General features: G+C 43.9%; 1 protein-coding gene across 1 annotated transcript in view; it reads left to right on the top strand.

Annotated features, from left to right (window-relative positions):
* Window positions 1-24,839, top strand: part of LOC310773284 (plakophilin-4-like) — a gene marked incomplete at both ends in the record, with an annotated part of 65,490 nt that overhangs the window by 22,784 nt on the left and 17,867 nt on the right. Inside the window, 7 exons of the mRNA XM_083633165.1 lie at window positions 1,963-2,127; window positions 3,513-3,771; window positions 8,821-8,976; window positions 11,256-11,484; window positions 13,184-13,316; window positions 16,745-16,958; window positions 18,856-19,039. Of these exons, the coding sequence (XP_083489291.1) occupies window positions 1,963-2,127; window positions 3,513-3,771; window positions 8,821-8,976; window positions 11,256-11,484; window positions 13,184-13,316; window positions 16,745-16,958; window positions 18,856-19,039 (1,340 nt within the window). The remainder of the gene's footprint in view (window positions 1-1,962; window positions 2,128-3,512; window positions 3,772-8,820; window positions 8,977-11,255; window positions 11,485-13,183; window positions 13,317-16,744; window positions 16,959-18,855; window positions 19,040-24,839) is intronic.

Raw genomic sequence — 24,839 nt, 5'->3', positions numbered from 1 at the left:
GTTTATTTAACATGTTAACATATAGCATTTAACATAGGCTATTTATTTTTAGCTCTGCTTGGGCAGCCTTGAACGCATCTCTTACCCTATTTATTTTGACCGGAGTGACACCTCTTCCCTCCTCCTTACTCATCTTTGTAGTGCAGTGTTTCCCAAACCTTTTTTCTGGGGACCCACTTTTTAAAAATGAGGAAAACCATCGTGACCCAATTCACAATAGACGTTCCTGACCATTTTTTTACTGCCAGTTCTGCATCACCTTATATTATCTTGAATAGGTAAACCAGCCATTTCCAAGATATATACATATGATAAATCACAACTTTGTTTTATGCATGTGTTAGGCCTATTGAAAACATGTTACACATGTTCAATTCTTTATAAATGAGACCAGATAAATGCATTCAACGGGCCATGTAATTGTTTTTATTTATCTTCAGTTAAAAAAATACACATTTTATAAAAGACTATAGAAGAAATTCTCCAAAGGTTTTTGCTGACGCAAATAAAATCTCCTGCGACCCACCTGTGGGTCCCGACCCAGTGTTTGGGAAACAGTGCATTGATCAGGCAGTGGCAGGAGCTGTGTGTGGGCAGCAGTGTGTGGTGGCTCTATATGGATTTGTTTAGGGTATAAAAATAGTTGTGTTATATACTATTCCGGTCGCTATTTAATTTGATCTATAGTGGAGACACATAATATTCACCTATACTGTTGGTCAACAACAGCTTGAAGCACAACTGACTGGAGGACAGATATCCGATCCCAATGAGGATAACAAGAACACATTAAAGATACCAGGTGTGAATGCAAAGGCAAGATTGGATTGTGTATCATCCAGATAACATATCCGGATACAGATCACATCTTAAGAGCAGGTGTAAATGTGCTGAGAGTGATATCGAGCTTATCTTTTGGAAGAAATGAGAATGATGGCATTTGCTCCAGCATAATGATGTATGAAAATGAGAAAGCTATTCATGACTTGCGTCGTGCGAACCTTTTTGTTGTGGCCGCCATCTTGATGCCCATTTTGATGCCCTCTATTTGCTGCGCAATTGGAAATAGATTGAAACACTAGTGTCAAGCAAATGTTAATATCTCAAAATCTATACATGACATCGCTTATATTTTGACATTATGAGTGAGAGCAGAAGTAGCTCAAGGGTCTGATGTATATACAGTATGTATGTAGTGTTAAAGTTGTGTGCACTGTCACAGTTTTAAAATATGTGAATTTAGTAAAAAAGTGCAGCCTGGAAAGTCAGCTAGATAAGACGATTATCTATAATCCATAAGCTCCCATTATAAAGGTTGAAAAAAGTATAAAACTTAAACTGCTATTTCTCAAAAAGTAGCAAAATGCTCAATATGAGTAATAAAGTAGGCTACTAAAAGTGGTGACCCGTTAAAGTGTGAATGGAGTTTGTAGCTTAAAGTACGAAAGAGTTGTTGGAGGCCATGGTTTTGAGCAGTCCTCCCATAGACTTACAGTACAGCCCAAACACACCAGACGCCTATCCTACGCTGAAGCAATGCCTCGCGGAGGCAGTTTCATTTTGGGGAGAGCGATCACACCGGCCGCAGTGCGATGCCTCGCCTCACCTCGCTCAAGTGACGATGCACGTGTGCTGCAGCCATAGTTTCGGCGTCTGTTCTATTTTTCACGCAAGCAGCCAGGCATGAAGTCAAGGCAAGTTGTGACCGGCGCAGGGCAAAACAGAGCGAGACGTGGAGCAAAACAGATGCTTCTGGTGTGAATGGCAAGGCTCCTGCCCGACGCTGTCCGATGCTCCCGTGACAAGCTGCTTCTGAAAGGCTTTTGGTGTGAACCAAGCTTTACATTGTAAAACAGGCACTGTGTGCTGCGTTCGGACATCAAGATGGCCGCCACAAGAAAAACAAACGTTCTGTGCAGGTCATGAATTCCTACAACTGTGTGACCCCCCTCTTCCCCCCAGGCGTCAGGTCGGGTGCTGCGCAGGATGGGTTCCCTCCCCTCTAGGAGCCAGTCTCCGGGCACCGTCTCCCCATCCCGGGTCTCCCCGTCCCGCGCTTCCCTGCGCACCTCTCAGGGCAGCACCTACGGCTCGCCCGTGCTGTCCGAGCCCAAGCCGCTGGCCCAGGTCAATTAATCAATCAATCAATTCTATATTTATATACATGTAGTACAAAATCATAAGAGTTATCTCAAGATGCTTTAGAGCAGGTAGGAGACCAGGCTCTTTATTTTAGACTCAACAATTGAAACAATTCTCACATGCACTGGCGATTTTACTGCAGGTCATGTGGCAACTGAAACAATAGACCCTTCTCACGGGGGCCATTTTGTGTGTCGAAAAGGCAGGGTAAACACAGGTGCAAGCAAAACACTAATGAGGGTTTCAAACTTCCATGATTGGAATTTGGAAACCCTCATTAGTGTTCTGCTTGCACCTGTGTTTATTCTGCCTTTTCAACACAAAATGGCCCCCGTGAGAAGGGTCTATTTCCCAACAAGAGCAGCACTTGGCGACGGCAGCAAGGAAAAGGACCCATTTAACGAGGAAGAAAACCTTGAGCAGACCTGGCTCTTGGTGGTCGTTCATCTGCCATGGTTGAGAGAGAGAGAGAGAGAGAGAGAGAGAGAGAGAGAGAGTGTAGCAGTAATAATACAATGATACCATTAACAACCAGTGTTGGGCAAGTTACTTTCAAAATGTAATATACTACATATTACTAGTTACTTTCATTTGAAAGTAATAAGTTACTTTACAATATTACTTTCTGTGTAGAGTAACTCATTACTTATTACACTACTTTTGCATTACTTTTACCAAAACAACAGCAGCAGCAGAATGACATCGCCACCACGGAACCATCCCGAAAAATTATTTAAACCGCCTTGAAGTCAGTGTAAACAATCCAAAATTCTAAATGTTATTCTTTTCCTTTGTTATTGTCATCTGTAGTGGTTATTTGCATAAAAACACACAGTTTGATTAGGAAAGTATTGTATCTTTTTTTAAATATGTGCTTTGATTTAATAAAATGTAACTCAATTTGTAACTTGAGTTACTTGACAAAGTAACTGGTATAATATTACTGAAATCCTATGAGTAATAAGTTATATTACTGAGTTACTGCTAAAAGTAATATATTACATGTAATATGTTACTTTTGTAATGAGTTACCCCCAACACTGTTAACAACTGTAATAAAAGTAAAAGCATACGTAAAGTAATGCACACTGTAATGCACAGTGACAACTACAGTAATGATAGCAACTGTAGGAGTAGTAGCCAGAAGAAACCAACACAGACGCAAATGGAACAAACAAACAAAAAACTAGATTTGCATGATAGCTAATTATTTTCTGTCTGTGCTACCAGGACGACTATACTGCTACTGCTACTGACACTGCTGGTTTGTAACAGCCCGCTCAGCAGTTCAGGACTAAGTTTGCATCACAGCTATTCATTTGTCTGTTTATGCTAGATACTATGACTGATACTGCTGGCTTTCCCTGCAGGTCTTCCCTGGCACCAGCATGCCTGGCCCGGCCTCCTGCCCCGAGCCCTCCTCCCCCAGTGGAGGAGGAGTCGGAAATGGAGGCGGACGGCTGGGCTCCACCCTCTCCCTGGTGGAGGGGCGGGGCTTGGGGATGAGGGCAGTCCCTCAGCAGCAGTACGGCTCCACGTTGCCCAGACAGAGCCAGCCACTGGCCTACGGAGCTGACCCCTACGGCCTGTACCAGAGGAGCGCCCTGCCCCGCCCTGACAGCCTCATAGGTCAGTGTGACAGCCAATCACAGGGAGTGTTGTGGGGTGGGGGGCGGGGGTGAACAGTCCGGTTTAGTCCAGTCCAGTCCAATTAAGTTCAGTCCAGTCCAGTTAAGTTCAGTCCAGTCCAGTCCAATTAAGTTCAGTCCAGTCCAGTTAAATTTAGTCCAGTCCAGTTCAGTCCAGTTTAGTCCAGCCCAGGAGTATTGTGCTTGGCAGAGGTCTGCGCTCTCAGAGTGCACTTCTAACTTTTTATAGTTTTGCCTCTTTTTTTGTTTTGTCTTATTTGTTTTGTTTTCACCTTTTAACATTTTTGTTTTGTGCTCGACTTTCATTGGGTAACATGAACGGCACTTTTTTAAATGATTATTATTGGTAGTAGTATATAATATTATTATATTATTTAAAGCATCCTGAAATAAGATGAAAGACGACATCACCTGCTGAGCTTTGTCATGTTCTGTGGTGCGATTCACTCACCCTCAAGCTCCGCCTCCTTCACAAATTGGTCGTCATCCCCGACAACCTCCTGCATGTGTGTGTGTGTGTGTGTGTGTGTGTGTGTGTGTGTGTGTGTGTGTGTGTGTGTGTGTGTGTGTGTGTGTGTGTGTGGTGTGTGTGTGTATGGGCCTCTCTGCTGGAGGGTGTGTTGCTGATGCTGTCCTCTGTCACCGTGATAAGCCTCACTGACCCACATACAGCTGCACTCACTGTGTGTGTGTGTGTGTGTGTGTGTGTGTGTGTGTGTGTGTGTGTGTGTGTGTGTGTGTGTGTGTGTGTGTGTGTGTGTGTGTGTGTGTGTGTGTGAGAGTGAGTGAATGAAAAGCATTTCTCTTCTCATCCCACAAAAGCTGCTTCTTCACACAGCAGTCTGCCTGTCTGAGTGTTTTTCCGCCTCAGGGCTTATTCCCGGTTATCCTGCACATCCATCTTAATCCCAGATTACATGTGGAAGATAAGCAATAGACTGATATACAAGATTAGGCTATTAAAACACAAGAGACATGTTTGACCGAATAGTGAACCGGTTCAAAACGGCACTGCAATTCACTGCACTGCATAGTCTCTAGACCTATGAGCTTATTTCATGATATTTTCAGTCAGATTGTGCCACTGCACTGGCAGAGAATCTGCTGGTTTCAGTAAATGTCACTTCATTCATGCCAACATGACTTCTTCTGTCAAGAAATCATCATAAAACAATGAAGACTATCTGGAAACAAGAAACTTTCTCCAAGACAATTTCACTTTGACCAAGAAAGTGTCCTGAAACAAGATATATTCTCCTCAAAAAAAGTTGTTGAAATGGGTCAAACGATCTGCCAGTGCAGTGAGATGATAAAAAAAGACATTCAAGTTTGTCAGTCAGTCGTAAAATGCTCATAAAAATACCAAACGGTTCAGATATATTTAGAAACAGGAGAGACCACATAACATTTCACTCGGACTAAAACGTTAAAACATTTAAAGAAAATATTTTTTCGATGTCGTTTTTTAAGTTTTGGTCCGAGTGAAATGTTCTATGGTCTCTCCTGATTCTAAATATATCTGAACCGTTTGGTTTGACGAAGTAAAACTATTTTTATAAGCATTTTACGAAATGTCTATGGGAAAATAAATGGTGGATAAAAATCTCTGGTACAGTGCTGAAGCAGGAAGTAGGCGGTCACTTTGCCTCTCTATGACATCATGGAGCCATACTTATGGGAGTGCTTCAGCAGACACGCCCACACAGTTTCAGAGCAGAGAATACTGCTTATTTTTTCATGATTTTGAAATATAATTTTATATACGTGGTGACATTTATAATCATTCAAATTTGGCCGAGTGGCTAACTCCTCCGCCATTGGTGTCTCTAAACGTTATAAAATAAAATAAAACGCTTCCCCACCATTCAGGGGCATCATGCAAGCCAATAATCTGAGGGGGCGAACTCTGGCGCCGCCCGTAGGGCGTCAAAAAATGTGGGGGGTTGGAAGCCAGATTTAGAGGAATATCTAATTTTAAATTAACAGACTGAGCAGGTGTAACCATAAGGCTATTTTCCAAACTGCTCAGCCTCCTGGAAAGATCCATAATCACCAGACTAAGTACATTGCCACTGCCCAGGCTCAATGGACTTGACAAAAAAGGGAGACCACATGTTTCAAAGCAATGTAACACAATGTTTATTTTGGCTGGTATTGCCTTTTCAGAAGGTAGAAATCTTTCCTCTAGAGCAGGGGTTCCCAACCTTTTTTGTGCCAAGGACCGGTAGATACATGGGAAAAAAAGTTGCGGACCGGTTGTCAATTTTAATGGTTTTAGTTATATATATTTACTCACCAGGTGGCGACAAAGGGTAAATAACAGCCTTTTGTGTTGTACTGTATGTAGCCTACAGTATTTATGTTTTTGTTTTAACTACAAACATACATAAACGTAAACTCGAAACTATGTTTCAACTACCATACACAGCCTATAATATTATAGCCTATGTTTATTTAAAAAAAAATATATATATATATATATATATATATATATATATATATATATATATATATATATATATATATATATATATATATATATTTATTTATTTATTTATTTACCTCAAAAATCAGTTACAATGGGCATGCCGCCATTGACGTCTCTGGACGGCAATAAGTGTTTTCACCGTCATGTGATAGATGGCTCTCTTACTCACCTTGTGAAATAGTACAGCACGTCTAAAGGTGTACAGGATCGACCACTATTGTCTAATAAAACCAGGAAGCAGAAAAAAGCAACAATCTCCCATCAGAAAAGGTCCATAGCACAGCTCCATGGCACGGCTCAAACGCTGGTCCAGCAGCTTTTATCAATACGGGATTGGACTCCATTACAGCGGGGGGGCAGCCTGTCACTCAAACGTGAAGGATTTTGTTTTCACCACGCAACCTGCACTCAACACAAGTCACTTGTCCTCAGGAAATAGTAATCCAGTTCCAAACCTATTGACGCCGTGTATATTTCAGCCGGTAGATTGCTCCTGACATACAGTAAGTAGGCTACACAGACAACCAGTCGCCCCCCCACGCAAGACGAACGCGCGACCCGGCTCGCCTCTCTCAAAAGCGGGTTAATGTCTTTCTCACACCGGTGTTACAGTGAAAGCTGTGCCCACGGGCAAGTTTGACCGGAATGGGAAACAAAATCATTATGGGGTTCATAGTTGAGTGTAACACTGCCAGTATCCGCCATCAAAGGCATTTATTCGAGTCAGGAGCCGTGAAGATGACTTAATTTACAAAAATGCCTTTTCCTCCGCTTTCTGGTCACAGAGTGGTGTTTTTGGTGAAAACAACCTACATTCAGGTGTCGATAACTAAAGAACGGATGAAGGTAGAATCTAACTTTTTTTTTCCCATGAAAGTCGAGGCTCTCTTCTCTTTTTTGGGATATTTTTATTTATTATTTACGTAGTCATAGAAGAAAATATTCTGTGCGTCTTGGAAAATTAATGAAAATGATCAAAAACCCTGGCAGTGGCTAGTGGCGGTGGCGGCTAATGAGTTAATAATTACACATTTTTCTGTGGTGTGATAAACTCAAAATGCATATTTATTTTTGGTTTCATTTTGGTTTTAATGTGGAGAAAAACTAGAACTAACAATACTGCTGGTGTGAGGTAGAGGAGGAGGTTAGGTGTGTTTGTGGTCTCCAGGTCTGAAGGTGTGTTTGTGATCTCCAGAGCCCTGTACTACGAAACTAGTTTAACAGATCCGCGATAAGTCCCTTTGATCTGGTTTGACTGAACAGGATCAAAGCTATCTAGTTAACTGATACTACGACGCTGGTTTTTTACTAGGTAAGTGGACCTGGGATCTGCCTGTGCACGCGCACGTTTTTCGCTCGTGCACAGGCGCGCGTCCACGCGAAAGAGGTGCGCTAGCCAATCACATTATGAACAGCTGAGTTGATCCACGCCCACACCCATTTCCACACCCATTTCCTCATTGAATGAAAAAGCGCAGCCACAGTGGGATCAGAGATTTTAGCGGATATTTAATGTAACCTATGGCAGAATGAAAATCCGCGTTGGATATAGTTGGGGGAAGGACTGTCTAAAGCTGCCGCTTGTATTCACATCAGTCATTTGATTTACTTTGATCAGCGATTTCTGTCTCCTACAGCTTTGTGCGAGTGTAAATGTACATTAAATGTGTAATCTCAGTCTATAAATTTCCACAATCTGTAAGCCTATTTAGACCATAGATTTAGAAAGCATGCTCAATGAATAATGATCTCTATCACTCATTATGTGTGTGTGGTTGCACTGATCGAATAATTCATATATAGGCTATAATAATGATATCCTAATATAAAAGAGAAAACTGCTGGACTGAATTGAGACGATGCGGGCATACTTTTCATTGATAAAAACTAGCCTATTTTTGCTCATATATTGGCATACAGCCTACAGGACACAGTTCCAGCTGAAACATGCAAGAAGCCTGCATATTTAGTATTGGGGCTATCCCATATTTATCCCATCTATATTATATGTATAGGCTTTTCTGGCATGTAGGAGAATATCACCCTCACTCCATTTGAGGCTCCGTTTAGCCTATGATATGCGCTGCGGTGATTAATAGTGATCATATTTCTCCACGCATAGTTGAGCTGTTAAGACATAAAGTGGTATAGGCTTAATTTAATTATGTAGCCTACAGAGCCACAAATGTTTTTCTTGTTATATTCTCAGTTGACTGCAATCTATTTTTCATATGGCGATCTTATATGAACGGTGAGTGACTCCAGAGAGCCGATTATATGGGTCTGTCATGGATTTTGATCTTATCCTCTGAAGCTAACCTGGTCGCGACCAGGTTAGCTTTGCAGCGTCAGTTGCCATGGTGATTGAAAGTTAACTTGCTTTGTAGTACGGCTAAACCAGGTTTAAACTCAAACTTACTCGGATGAGGCATTAAACTAGCTTCGTAGTACAGGCTACAGGTCTGAAGGTGTGTTTGTGGTCTGCAGGTCTGAAGGTGTGTTTGTGGTCTCCAGGTCTGATGGTGTGTTTGTGATCTCCAGGTCTTCACAGCTCGTATGCGGGCCAGGCGGGTCAGCTGGACCCCGAGCTGAGGGCGGCCTTGTCCCCAGACTGCCACATGACGCCCGTGTTCGACGAGCGCTCGTTCCACAGCCCGCTGTACCACAGCCCCTCCCACGACTACAGGAACAGCACAGGTAGGGCTGGGGATCAAACGCTACCATACCTTCTTTTTTAAGTGGTGCAGTCCCTTCACGTGTGTCCGTAATGGGCAAGATATGAGCATGGGATTTCGGTTTGTGCTCAGATGTCTCTAGCTTAAAGTCTCAATTATGATCAGCGTATGTACGCGTATGTATGCAGAGCCTTCTGTCCGTACTCTGCGTTCATTTCATGCATACATACTTGTGCACGTTTTCTGAAAGCTTATGGATACGGATGAAACGGAGCAGTACCACACACACACACTCACACATTTGACTGTCTACTGCCCGCTAGTGGATGTATTGCTTAACATGATACCAACGTGGTACAGTATGAACGTATAAGTATGTGGGCAGTGATCGTTTGAAACGGACGTACTTATTTTTGTATGAAAATATAGCATAAATTATAATAGCTCCACATTGGCATGGAGGAAACATAAACAAACAAAAAAACACTTTATTTTTGGTCCGAGTGAAATATGGTCTGTTGTGATTCTGAATATAGCTGAATCGCCACCCAGATTTATCTTGCTAGTCCGGGGGATTTGACCCGACGACCTTCTTGTCACAAGGGCCTATGAGCACCAGCTGCGGTGCAGCTCCGTGCAGCTGCCTGAACAGACCCACACCCATGTCATCTTGTCAGACACATGTCACACCCATGTCATCTTGTCAGACACATGTCACACCCATGTCATCTTGTCAGACACATGTCACACCCATGTCATCTTGTCAGACACATGCGGATCCCGCAAAAATAGAACAGGTGTGTATGTTTTCCATACTGCATGTGTTGCCCATCTTCTATTACCATGGGCGAGGGTCTGTTCTGGCACAGAGCCGTACCGCATCTGGTGGACATCGGGCTTTAGGCCACTACTTACAATACCTTACAATACATGATGGTTCAACCATCACAGGGAAGTTTTAAGACCTTAGAGGGAAGAGTGGATATAGGCAAGATGATATATGAGGTTTAACCTTGTCTGATATCTGTCCATCAATCGGATGGAAGAGGCGTTTACCAGAAAGACTGCATCTGCAGGTGGCAGAAAGATCTGATCTATTTATCTGAGCAGACAGGGTTGAGGGCAGAGTGGATGTAGGCAGGTTGATAGGAAGTTTAACCCTGTCTGATATCGTCGCTGTTGGGGCGGGGACCTCGAATGTCAATTTTCTTCACATTTTTATTTTTTGACATGAATCACATCTCTGTGTGGGTTTTACAAAATGTAACCAATGGAAAAATCATTCAAACAATTTTGTGCGTAATTCTCGTAACACCATTCGCCCTCAATGTGTCACTCAAACCTCAAAGCTCCTGCCCTACCTTTCAGCAAAAACAAAAAATAAATACAGGAAAAAAAGATTGTAAAAAAAAATCACTTTTATTTTTTGGAAAAGGATTTTTCGAAATGTCTATGGAGAAAATGAATGAGGAATTCACTTCTGGGGCAAGAAACGTCACATGACTGTTGAGCTCTATATCAGGCTGGAACAAACATAAAGGGAGCATGTGGGCATTGTTCTCTGTTTCAATTTTGTCCGGGAAGTGATGTCATCAGTGAGTCACTTGAGCAATTGTGCATTGTGACGTCATCAGTGATGTGAAGTTGTGACATCATCAGTTTGTGACATCATCAGTGATGTCATAAGAGCAGGTGGGAGCAAGTGGGCCCGCACAGTGGTCGAGCTGCAGGGCGGGCGAGGCCGCGCAACAGCCGAGCTGCACATGCGAGCTGCAGGGCGGGCGCGGCGGCCCCGCCAGCGAGCCCACACAGCGGGCGAGCCTGGGCATCGAGCCCGCGTAGCGCGCGAGATGCCCAGTGAACTACAATTTCCAAATAGTTTGCAGTTAATTTCTTCAGAGAATGTTGGTCCAAACTTGATTTGTGAAAACGTAGTTTCACAGAAGCAGGTAATCTTTGGTCCATGAACCAAACCCTTTCATCAGACTCTAACTCAGTAAATCTGCACACACATCCATTTTTTTTAACACAAGCACAAAACACTGACAATGTATGTCAAGAAAAACTTAACGACATGAATCACAGTTCAATGGCAATATTCTGTCAAATAATCACAATTCGATTTTCTTTGTTTGTTATTCAGCCTTAGTTTTGGATGTATTTTGCTTTTCGACACTCATGTAAATTGTTTGTCTGCAGCTTGAATCGTCGTCTTGATGTTGTTTTCTTGCCCTGGCTTCTCTTTCAAAGCATATTTTTAAAGCCATTCCTGACTTTCCAGGTTCTCTCTCCTCTCCTCAGGCATGGGGACCCTCCAGCGCACCACAAGCCATTGCGGCACGCTGCCGTACCAAAGAAGCAGCTATGGGCTGAGCTCCGCCGCGCTGTACGCAGACTCCTACAGGCTCTCCCAGCAAGGCCTCTCCCAGCAGGGGCTGGCCAGCGAGCCTGTCTACCCCCGACACTCTGGACTGGTGGAGCGCGTGGCCACTCGCTCACCCTCCATCGAGAGCATCCACAAAGACCCCAGGTACACACCGGTTCTCAACTGGTCTAGCCTCACAACCCACATGTTTCCTTAGATTTCAGATGTCAAATTTCAGATTGTTTTTTGCCTATATAAAAATTGTATATGTCTGTAAAGGGGAGACAAACATCTCACTAGCATGAGCTGTTTGGTACCAATGGAGACCTTAGGTCTATCACAATGTTCATCTACTTTTGTCCACCATGTCCACCATATGACATCAAATTGTCAAGTCGTGTACTACATTTTTTGGAGAGTCTCCGACTTGTTGTTCCGACTTGTTGTTTCCGATTACTCCTACACCACATGAATGCAGCATTAGATCAGGGGGGGGGGGGAAACAAGCCCAACCCTATCCGAGCCTGGCCCGGCCCAGCCCATTCGCTGCATTTATGGGCCCGAGCCTCCTAGCCTGGTAAAGCAAACCGCAACCGTATTTTGTTCTGCCAAATGTACGGATCAGTCTGGCGTTTTTCCAGAAATTACAAATTGCATGGGCCAATCAGGGACCTGCCTCGTAGTTGACAACGTAACTGATCAATCAGGGATGCCGCCGGGCAACACAGATTGGCAGCTCCCGAACGAGCGGTAAAGTTAATGTTAGTAGAGTAAACACAGCCATAAGTCCAGTTATTAAAGAAATAGACTCAATAACAACAAACAAGAGTGGATTTGGACTGGATTTGGCGATGCTGATTGGCTGAAGGAGTACAGTACTCCCACCCACTGAAATCACTGTGGACGGATTGGAGTCCAGTCTGATACGTACTGCGAAACAGGATGTGAGATCACATAATCGGATGCTTTTTACTAGGCTAATCCGAGCCCAGATTAAACCTGACATTATCTTATTAAATTGTCTGTTTATCTAAACTAATTCTGTGTTGTCTGTTCAGCATTACGCTCTCTCTCTCTCTCTCTCTCTCTCTCTCTCTCTCTCTCTCTCTCTCTCTCTCTCTCTCTGCACAAAGCGAATGTGGTGCACTTACATTTCAAAACATAACCTTTGATGGACTGATGATAAAAGCATAATTGACACAAGGAATTACAAAGCAGAATTTGTGGATTACAGAGACATTTGAATGACAGAAATCTGTTCAAAATTAAGCACAGAATCCAGGGTTAATCAACCTCCCTGAGTGTGTGCCACTGAGGTCTGGCAGTTTTCACACCAGGGCTCCAGAGTGCGCCTATTTTTATCTAAACTCAAGATGGTGACGGTCAAAATGGGAGTCCACAAGTTAATAGGTGACATCACGTATACAGTAACAGTCTATGTTAGTAACCAAAGGTACACAACAGTGTGAGATGAATCAACAGCGTCTTCTGATGTAACGATGTGATGGACAAACCCTTTTGAGTGATTTCTCTCCCTCCCCCCCTCCCTCCCCTCCCCTCCCCTCCTCTCCCTCCCTCCCCTCCTCCCCCCCCCCCCTCCCCTCCTCTCTCCCTCCCTCCCCTCCTCTCCCTCCCTCCCCTCCTCCCTCCCTCCCTCCCTCCCCTCCTCTCCCCCCCTCCCCTCCTCCCTCCCTCCCTCCCCTCCTCTCTCCCTCCCCTCCTCTCCCCCCCTCCCCTCCTCCCCCCCTCCCTCCCTCCCTCCCCTCCTCTCTCCCTCCCTCCCCTCCTCTCCCTCCCCTCCTCTCCCCCCTCCCCTCCTCCCTCCCTCCCCTCCTCCCTCCCTCCCTCCCTTCCTCTCTTGCAGGGAGTTTGCGTGGCGTGACCCTGAGTTGCCGGAGGTCATCCACATGTTGCAGCATCACTTCCCCTCCGTCCAGGCCAACGCGGCCGCCTACCTGCAGCACCTGTGCTATGGAGACAACAGAGTCAAAGTAGAGGTAAGGCTTCAGAATTTCTGTCTTTTTCAACCTGACCCTATTTTCATTTTTTTAGGTGTAACTAAGTAATGTGAACAGAAATCTTTGAAATTAGTGCAGTATTCACCAAGATCGCTTCAGTTGGCAGCCACTTTGCCCACATGCCACTACTGCAGTAAACGAGCCTGTTGTTACCACTGAAAGCATCAGATTATTCCATCATGGCATTACTATAGAGAGATATTATTTAGCTTGTTTGATCCAAGTCTCGTGAGACTTGAACTGAACCCGGGTCTCCACGGTGGTAGGCGAGTGTTTTTTCCTCGACACTATGACCTGTATCTCCAGTCTTAGGGCCCTATCTTGGTACAGGCGATATCCCCTATTTGCGCTTGCGCACCTGTTTGCGTGCCGTAATGATAGCAGACCGCCTTGCGCAAGTGTCCAGGTGTTATGCCGTGTTTTGCACCCCCACCCGGCAGCAGCTAAACGCATCCCCACCTCACAGGAGCATATTGTAATTTATACAGAAATGTAACTGTTTAAAAGTGATATAATTGTCTGGGTAGACGTGGCCTCCCTGTTTTCTAAGTTAAAACAACCCAGAAATATGGTGGGAATGCAATTCTTGGCCGGCGATGCGGAAACGTTCACGGCACGTGCCGCAGGCGCAAATTAGAGCCGTGCCAAATCATCTGCGCCCCCAAAATGCCAGCGCAAATGGGATTTGGGTGGTCTCAAGTCCCAGAATTATTCACAGGTGTGGCCAGGCAATGCCTGGGCATTACATCAAACAAACCAATCAGATTCCCGTCTCGCAATCGCTGTGTGTGCGCGAGGCATGCAATATGCTGTAATTCTCTCCATGCGTAATAGAGTGGACTCACTCGTGCCGAGGACAGAGAAATATGGAGAGAGCTTATTGACAGATCTTCTGTGGTGCCAACAACCCTCCGGGTTATGAGATAGGTGAAGGTGAATACCCTATGTCCATTGTCCAACAAGTTTTCTCAATTCATTCCCCTCTTTGCGATGTGATAAAAGTTTCTCAGTGAGTTATAGTTGATTGCCTCACTGAATTATCTGCTAATACCCAATTTTAGCAGCAGAATAATGGTGCGCTCAAGCGCAGCGGGGTATTTAGCGCGTAGGAGGTGCTTTTAAAAGCTCTTAGTGCAAACTAATTGTGCGCTGCTGACGATAGGATAATGCCATCTATCCCACATTTTTGTGCCGAAACGGCTGGTTTGGCATGTGGCACACCTATGTCCAGTACAATTATAACAGGCATGTGCTTGTGCACGCCCCCAATTTGCATTGCGCACGGCGTTAAACGAATGCAAAGGCTACATTACCGCTTTTGCGAACATAGGGCCTGTGAAGTTTACCGTATACGCTAATGCTTCCTCAGCTCAGAGGGCTTGGAAATGTACTTTTGAGACTTGTGCCAAACTCCAGAGCTGCAGAGCCAGAACACCATCTGCTCCAGCAAAAGTTAGAAAGAAATGTTCTGCCAAATGTGCTGGAGCAGTAAATAACTGTGCTCTGAGTGCTCGCTGCGTTTGGTTTGTTTGGTTATGATCGTTTAATCAGCCTGGAGTGCACTGTGGAGGCATTCCTGCTGATTCAGCCAAATGTACCACCGCCACCCACAAATGCTTTGACTGAAGCTGTGCTGTGGTATGAATACTAAAGGTGGGCGATATGGCCCTAAAATAATATCACCATGTTTCAGGGTATTTCTGCAATAATGATATTCTTGACAATATGACACAATACTGAAAAATATGTTATTATTAAAGAACCTACAATTGCAACAAAATAAGTGTTATAGTTTTATACTAGCAATGCACCCTGGGGTTGCCCAGGGCACAAAACAATACAATTGCGCCTTTTGCTTTGCCGGAAAATGATGGTGGTGTCCAGATGGTTTCCAGGACTTTCCTGTGTTACCAATTCTGGGAAAAGTAACTCGCTAGAGTACTCTTAGAGTACTTTTGTGTTACCAAAAATGAAAACCCCTTTGCGATTCCTCCCGCTGTGTTGTTCTGCGCGATTGACCGCCACTTGGTGTGTTTTCTTGTGGCTCACCGGTTTCTTGTTGGAGTGGATTTGTCCCCTCTCTCTTGCCGTCGGGTTGTTTGTGTGTGACTGTGACATACAGCGACCTTGTATCAGGTAGTCTGTGGTGTTGAACTTTCCATCGCTCAAAGCATTTGGGGTCGCTTGTTCTGAGTACAAATAAGCTGTATTGGGCTGCTTTTTTTTTGCAGTTTTATTTGACAAAGATAACGGATTACTTATTTGAAAAAATAACTAATAACGGGATTACTTGAAATGCAAAACTAACGCCTTACGTTGCTCGTTACCTCAAAAAACGAATCTGAGTACGCTAACATGTTACATTGTAACACGTTACCCCCAAAACTGATCATAACCCACCGCCATGCACATTTTCAGCCCAATCTGACCTGGGGTGTGGCCGTGGGCATGCATTAAAGATACATACATACATACATACATACATACATACATACATACATACATACATACATACATAGATACACACACACAGACACACATCAACTTTATTATATAGATATCAGTACAAACAATTGTCTTCAAATATTCAAATATGCCTTAATATGACTGTGGGTTGCAAATGCTCAAACCACTTCCACTCTACTGAAGCCACTCCCCTTTTTGGAATTGGAGCCGCTTTCAGCCATGCTTGTTGCTGTGTGTACGTCACACTATTACGCAGTGTAATGGTGTGACGTCATTACATCAACAAGTTAGAGTATTGCCATTATCACAATATGATTTTTTGACGATATGAATATGAATTGTAACGAAATATCGATAATGATACAATATGGCCCCTTTTGAACACAGGGGCAAAACGTCTGCTTTCTCCTGAGACGGATTCATTTATTTAGAGAAGACTTGACAGGTTTTATTGATGCCTGAAATTCATTTGGGAATTTTTCTCGAATCAATACTGTATAGGCCTATTGTTATTTTCAAAGATGTTACTTTTCGCATAGTCTCGGCTCCCAGACAATTGGAGAACACTGCCCCCACCAGATAAGGTTCATGTAAAAGAACAATCAAAATTCATTACTATACATTAAAAGAATCAAAACCAGTCAAATAGATAGACATTTTACCCCTTTAAAGGAAACAGAATTGTGGCAAATAATAATCGCTTTACTTCTCGGGATTTCCAGTCATACTTTTGTTAGAAGTGCACTCGGAGAGCGCAGACCTCCATCAAGGCCAATAGTCCAGTCTGCTCTGATATGCACATTTTGTGAGCCGGATCGGATCTGCTCCAAAATGTAACTTAACTTAGCTAGACATTTTCTCTGTAAAGCCCTCTGATACATGCTTGTGAATTAGGGCTATACAAATAAATTGACTTGACTTGATTGACCCTCTGTGTGCAGGTGTGTCACCTGGGAGGGATCCAGCACCTGGTGGACCTGCTGGACCACAAGGTGAGCGAGGTGCAGAAGAGCGCGTGCGGTGCCCTAAGGAACCTGGTGTATGGCAAGGCCACCGATGACAACAAGGTGGCTCTGAGGAACTGTGGAGGGGTGCCCGCTCTGCTGCGCCTCCTCCGGAAAACCACCGATAACCAAGTGCGAGAGCTGGTGACCGGTAGGTCCGCTACCTGCTTACAGGGCTGGTTTAGTTCAGTGACTCTCAACCTTTTTCACATCAAGGACCCCTAGTTTAATCCACATCGGACCAAATCTGACAATCTCACTACTATAATTGGATTGGTTTGTCTTGAGGTGCAAGACGCACCTTCGCTTCGATCGCCTCCAAAATGTGCCAAAACACTTTCAGCGGTCACGACTGAATCTGGTGCGGAGAAAAAAGACAGACACCGATGATGTCATAGACATTCTGACTATGGGTGGGAATCACAAGTTTAATCACAATATGATACTATACCGATTGTTTGGACAACGATACAATATTTGCTGATATCACAAAGTCTGCCACGATACCATTTTGATTCGATTCAATTCAGGGGCCTGCAATCGATCGAAAAAATAGCATATGCCCATTTAACACAATCGGTTACATTCATATCAACTCACAAAAAGCAACTAAAATATGATTTGCTCATTTTATTTCTGAGCTCTTCCAGACATTTAAATTGAAAACAATAGGCTATATTGTTTTTCCTTTAAGAAATATATAAAAATAGACCTGAGGTTCACTACAAAGTGCCACATTTCTCATGTTTAAGTGCAAATGCTTTTTGTATGAGTTAATAAGTTTATAAGTTATTTAAAGAGCCCTTGATGAACATAAGCCATGCACATCTATGCTGAAATATTGGTCGATATAATGATACTTACTGTATATATAACGATCTAACCCCAACCAATCACCCTAACCCTCATGCCTAAACCTAACCAATTATCATGCCTCATGGCTAAACTCAAACTCCTCATGCTGATACCCAACTCAATCAGAGGCAGACTACAGTAGTTGGGGACATGCCTTCAATCAGAGGCAGACTACAGTAGTTGGGGACATGCCTTCAATCAGAGGCAGACTACAGTAGTTGAGGACATGCCTTCAATCAGAGGCAGACTACAGTAGTTGGGGACATGCCTTCAATCAGAGGCAGACTACAGTAGTTGGGGACATGCCTTGGCCTTCTTTAGGGGGAGGAAATGTCTGCCTGCAGCAGGTGTCAAACTCATTTGAGTTCACGGGCCACATGCGACCCAATTTGGTCTCAAGCGGGCCAGACAAAGAAAATCAATATTAACCTATAAATAACAACAGCTTTCTCGTTTCTTTTAGTGTAAAGAATGACAGGTAACGTTACATTTTAAGAGCACTTTCTCACATAGCGTTATCTCAGCTACCATACTGCAGGCCTATCAAACAAATCATCAAATCTACAGTCTGTAACTCTGCATTACAATTGACGGATTACTGTGCAATTCTCTATTTTCAAGGTAGGGATCGATGCACCGATCCACTCCACAGTTCCAATCCGATTCCGATACCTGAATTTGGATATCTGCCGATACCGATATTATTCCGATACTAGAGCAATTGTTCTTGAATATACAGTACAGACAAAAACATTGTCAATTGAAAAAAAAGGGGGGGGGGGGGATACAAATTACAAAAAGCAGATATAATGAAGAAAAATATGGATGCTTGCTTATGGGTAATGAAAATAGTTTACCATTTAGTGATGAATACAGAAAACATGAATAGTTCTACAGCAGTGTACTTAATATTTAACTTGCTGCTGAAACCTCGTACCTCTTCACAAGTCCATCATATTGGATCCTCGGTGCAATTTCCTCACTTCAAACTTTCACACTGCAAAGTCATCCTTTGGGCCGGACCCTCTGGCGGGCCGGTTCTGGCCCCCGGGCAGTCTGTGTGACACCCCTGGCCTACAGCATGATCAACATACACCATATTAAACATCGTTCAAAATCTTCAGATCCAGTGGATGAATGTTCTCCAAACTGCACAGTACTAGCCCTGGGTGACTCTCTCCTGCCCCCTGCAGGCGTGCTGTGGAACCTGTCGTCATGCGACGCGGTGAAGATGACCATCATCCGCGACGCTCTGAGCACACTCACCAACACAGTGGTCATCCCCCACTCGGGCTGGAGCAGCGTGCCGCACCGCCAACAACACACGCTCAAGTTCCACTCCTCCCTGCTGCTGCGAAACACCACCGGCTGCCTCAGGTAGGCCTGCCCTGTGCAACCTGGAAAACCTCCGGGTGCAAAATGACATCACTTTTAGCTATCTAAAAACAACAACAATGAAATCTGTAAATGTTTTTTCATACCACATTTACATCGTCAATGAGGTTCTGTTGTTCAGCCTCACAATGCTATTGGATAGTACTAAGGCCGCGTGTCGACAGGAAGCATTGTCTTCAGGTCAGAAGGCTTTGGAAATCGTGTCCAGAGTGCTTCCAATGCGCACAGACACAGTGCTTATTTGTTGCTGTCATGACATTGATAAGCAGCAGGCCTCTCCTGGAATTGAGATTTTTTTTTAATTTAATAATAATAATATAATTCTTTTTATATAATATTTATTTTAGTTCCTACATTTTTTTTTTTTTTTTTTTTTTACCATTTCTTTCTTTTTCAGTTCAATTATATTAGAATTTTAAAAGAAATCCAGTATTAAAAAGATGGTGTTGTCAAAGTCAATGAGTAATCATGTTCAATCAAAATCAGTCAAAAATAATTCTGATCATATTTGCCATAATCGAGCAGCCCTAGCCTGAGGTGAGGCACGAAACAAACGCACCCTCCACGAGTTAGCTGACACGAGTTTTGTTACCTCTGCCAAAGAGGTTATGTTTTCGGTGCCGTCTGTCTGTCTTGTCTTTGTCTGTCTGTCTGCCTTGTCTGTCTGTCTGTCTGTCTTGTCTGTCTGTCTTGTCTGTCTGTCTGTCTGTCTTGTCTCTCTGTCTCTCTGTCTGTCTGTCTGTCTGTCTGTCTTGTCTGTCTGTCTTGTCTGTCTGTCTGTCTGTCTTGTCTGTCTTGTCTGTCTGTCTGTCTGTCTGTCTGTCTGTCTGTCTGTCTATCTGTCTGTCTTGTCTGTCTGTCTTGTCTGTCTGTCTGTCTGTCTGTCTTGTCTGTCTGTCTGTCTGTCTGTCTGTCTGTCTGTCTGTCTGTCTTGTCTGTCTGTCTTGTCTGTCTGTCTTGTCTGTCTGTCTGTCTGTCTGTCTGTCTGTCTTGTCTGTCTGCCTTGTCTGTCTGTCTGTCTTGTCTGTCTGTCTGTCTGTCTGTCTGTCTGTCTGTCTTGTCTGTCTGTCTGTCTGTCTGTCTGTCTGTCTGTCTTGTCTGTCTGTCTTGTCTGTCTGTCTGTCTTGTCTGTCTGCCTTGTCTGTCTGTCTGTCTGTCTGTCTGTCTGTCTTGTCTGTCTGTCTTGTCTGTCTGTCTTGTCTGTCTGTCTGTCTGTCTGTCTTGTCTGTCTGTCTGTCTTGTCTGTCTGTCTTGTCTGTCTGTCTTGTCTGTCTGTCTGTCTGTCTGTCTGTCTGTCTGTCTGTCTGTCTGTCTGTCTGTCTGTCTGTCTGTCTTGTCTCTCTGTCTGTCTGTCTGTCTGTCTTGTCTCTCTGTCTCTCTGTCTGTCTGTCTGTCTGTCTGTCTGTCTGTCTGTCTGTCTGTCTGTCTGTCTGTCTGCCCATTAGCAGGATTACAGAAAAACTGACGATTTCCATGAAACTTGGTAGAAGGGTGCAGCATGGGCCAAGGAAGAACCCATTACATTTTGGAGCGGATCCTATCTGACTCAGGAGATTTGCATATCATAACAGCCTGGACATATCATAACAGCCTGGACTATATACTTATATATATATATATACTTTATTTATTTATCTTAATTTAACCCAAGGGTTTCCTGAACATGTATACTCACTCACTTCTTCAGATTCATCCAGTGGCTGCAGAGGAGAGCGTTAATAATTCACTTTACCCCTCCAGATTTCACACGGCGGTCCGTGGAGTTGAACTTGTGATCTTTTGGTCACAAGCCGTCTTTTCTCATACCTTTTTGAGTCAAGACCAACCCAGGAAGCACTCAAGCACAATAAATCCATTCTCATTTCATAATGAAAATAGATTGAACAAAGTACCGTCCTCGCCTCCTAAGCCTGTTGACTTAGCTCATTAAATCGAATTCCCTTTTGAAATGCAAGAATAACTTTTGGATTTATTAGTGTTTTGTGCTACTTTTACAGTCTTAATGATTTTGAAAAACCACAGAAATATGGTCGTATAATCCATCAATGAGAAGCACTAGAATGTTGTGCATGCATGGAGTATGCGTCTTGTCCAGTACTTTGGGTATTATTTTTCCTCCTTTGTCCCATATTCAGATTTTGTTTTCAAACATATGAAGGCTGAGAATAATGATCATGATGTCATAAGGTTTTGCAAAAAAATGTGCTTAACACATTGACTGCCAGCCGTTTTTTTCTTGCTGTAGGTAGCTTCTGCCAAGCCATTTTTTGAGGATTGTGGCTCATTTTACAGGAGCCGAGAATTATTTTCTGCTTGGAGTTTGTGAACATACAATATCTCAAAAGTACTAATAGAATGTGTACTTTCTCTGTCTAAAAGAGTTAGTTTGTAGAGTTAGTAGTTATGTAAGCATTAGCAGTTGAATACAGCATGGTTTTAGCGTCAGAAAGAATATTCAGAGATAAACAGCTTTTTGTGAAATTCGATAGAACTGTCACTTTAACCATTCATTTTTGGCTCTCTCTCTCTCTCTCTCTCCCTCCCCCTCTCGCTCTCTCTCTCTCTCTCTCTCTCTCCCCCTCGCTCTCCCTCCCTCTCTCTCTCTCTCTCTCTCTCTCTCTCCCTCCCTCTCGCTCTCCCTCCCTCTCTCTCTCTCTCCCTCCCTCTCGGGAGGGAGACGCACTAGGTTTAATCCTAGTGAGAGGGGGAGAGGGAGAGAGAGAGAGAGAGAGAGGGAGGGAGGGAGAGAGAGAGAGCGAGAGAGAGAGAGAGAGAGAGAGAGAGGGAGAGAGCGAGAGGCAGAGTTGCTTCAACTCCTCCCTCTTCTTGCCTGCAGCGGCCGTCACAGTCTCAGTGCTTTTGCTGCTGTCCTGTGCCTGTCGATCTGCACGGCTGCTGTTTGAGGAAGTCGGCATGGACTCGCTTGCTTCTTGGAGTTTTGGTTGAGAGAAGCTTTTGCGATTCTGGTCATATTTATGCTGCGTGTTTCAAAGTGTGTTCCACCTGTAATGTATTATGTAAATTTGCAATCCCGTATCGCCAGCAATCAGCGCGAAAATGAAAGCGCCTTCGCCAATCCACCTTCATGAGAATGGCTTCAGTCACACTGCTTTTTGCTTGCCTTCCTCCTTCCTTGTCGCCACTTAGTGGGTCGGTGGAATGGGTTGTACACGTTGTACACGTCCAATACCTATATAAGAGATGTAAAAGGCTTAGATGCACAACCTACCGTCAAAAAAAAAAAATCGATTTTTTTGACGAGTACACTCGTCGCTGGCAGTTAACAGCTGGATTGTGTTTGACGAGTACACTCGTCGCTGGCAATCAAGGTGTTAAGTTAAAGCTGCTTTTGGCAACTTGGCGACGAGAGGAAATCGTTCAACGTGCTCAACGTTAAAACCCAAAGACCCAATGCAGTCACACAAAGCGAAGAGAGAGAGGGGGGTTTCACTGTGTACTGTGTTCCAGTTCAAACGCTAGAAACTGGCGTCTGATTGGACGGATTTCAGTCATTCTTTTTATTGAGGGGAGCCAATCAGGAGGAGTTAGGACTAAAGCCCAATTTATGCTTTGTCTGCCGACACTTTTGAAACGGTCGCCGACAGAAATGAGGACTTGAGTCGACACTTTCAAGTGTCGGCGAGCAGTGTCTGCTACCTGGTGAAATGTCTAGTGTCGCTGACTACGTCATAGTATCGCGCAAGTCTGATTGGCTGTATAGACGGCACGCGCTTGACTTCCTTGTTTTGGTTTTCGCTCGATTGAAATGAATGAACGTGTCCCCGCTATTTTGATCAGCCTCTCCTTGATGTATGACTTTGTGAAAATCACAAAGAACATCGTGACCAATTTCCCAGAGAGAGAGGAGGTAAGTTGTGGTTGTGTGTCGTTTATATGCGGCTGCAGCCAAGTACGTTACATCTTGCCTCCGAGGTGGTTTCACTGTGCATTCCATTCCCTCTCTTCTCTTGGCTGTCTGAATTCATAGCGTTCGGGTGTCAAGTGACCGTTGAACCGAGGTGAAAGTTCACTGAATTATAAATGCAACACTATCATGTGCTGAGTGACACTTTCTAATAACTATAAATTAAGCTTTACTGTCGCTGTGTGAAGTGGCAAAACGCAATTCAGGTGACGACACAGCCCCACTTTGCCATGGAAGACAATGAAAGACAATAGGAGAATTCAACTAGCCATCATACAGCCTATGGCACAATCGCATTGTCATTCAACAAATGGCCCATTTCCACCGCTGGTATCAACGCGGCCCCGCACAGCTCGTCTCGCTTTTTTGTCTCATTCCACCGATCAAAAACGTGGACAGCCCGGGTTGAGTCGGGGTTGAGTGTTGCTTTTGGTCCCTGCTTTGTTGAGGTTCCAGCGCTGTGGACCCGGTACCATACAGTGACGTGAAAACACTGCAGACGACTGATTGGTCAGGCAGAATCATGTTTACTGTAGGCATCTACTGTCAATGCTGGATACCAGTTCAGTGGGACTTACCTTCTCTTCTGTTATTTCCAGAAGTTATTTCTTTTGTGTTGCTGCCTTCGGCTCTGGTGAAATAAAATCGATCTCCTTGCTCAGCTTTAACATGACGGTGGTTTTCAATTGTTTTGAGAGAGAAAAAGGCGGGGCGGGGGTTTAGCGAAGCCACGGTCTTGCCTGGTGAGTTGCCGCTGGGGCTCTCCCCGTAGCGCCTCTCCTGTCCCCCGCGCAGTGCATGCATGTGAGTTTGAGTAACAAAGTGATATCCATTCTCCTAGCCGATTGTCACATTTGCCCATGTACACTGTAGGTCATTTAGAGGCACCAGTATTTCATAATCAGTTTAAAAGTTCTGTGTATGGATTTAATGTTAACGTTATACGTTATAGCCTACTTCGGCTATGGGCGGAGGGCAGATATGCGGTCGCTATGACGACCAGGTGTGGGCGGAGGCGAGTAAACTTGCTATGGAAACAGAGTCTATATCAAGTAGAGCCGAGTAAGACCAGATCGAGTAGAGCTGTACTGTGCTGTTATATGTGGTGGAAATGAGCCAAAACAGTCTGATAACGGGTTGCTAAAAGACATAGGCCTAATCTGCATTAAGTGCCCGCTATTAACTTCACGCATATTAATGAATCACTCCCACTTTAAATTATTGAAGACCCTCAACTCACGGCCAGATGATGCATAGATTCCCTCAAGTTCCAACTGCTGCAAAGAAAACAGGGCTTTTTTATTGGGCTTTACTGGGTTTTTATTCTGTAATAATGCTACCAATCTGCAACAGTTTATCACTATTCGTGACTTCTGTGTCACTCTATCCTGTATCAGTTTAGTCCTATAAAACTAACTAAATATCCGATAGAAATAGACAGAATACAGGAAGTTAGGTTTCTTTACCTTCAAAACAAAAGCAATAATTTATTACTGGGTAAATTAAAAAAAAAAAGAACAGTCGACTCAATACGGGTTCAAATTGACTTTTAATTGTCTGTGTTCTGTGTATTTCGGCTCACACACAAAAAACATTGCAACGTGCATCAATAAGGCTATCACTTTATTTAATTGCCATTTATGAAGGTTTTAACAAGAAGTGTTTTTTTCTGGCTCACTTGACGCTGCTCAGAGTTTTTTGCGTTCCATCAGGTTCCATCTGCACATGAATCGTTATTATCACAAACTGTGTATAAACATGGAATCAAAGGCCAGAATGCAACCACAGTTTGTCGTTTTATGCAGAGATCGTTGTAGTCTAAACATGGCCTTAGTCAGCATTTTTTGTGCATTATGT

Source organism: Poromitra crassiceps (assembly GCF_964638095.1).
Source record: "Poromitra crassiceps genome assembly, chromosome: 3".
Taxonomy (NCBI): Eukaryota; Metazoa; Chordata; class Actinopteri; order Beryciformes; family Melamphaidae; genus Poromitra; species Poromitra crassiceps.
Note: the sequence above shows the minus strand (reverse complement) of the source record. Positions and strands in the feature narration are given on the sequence as shown.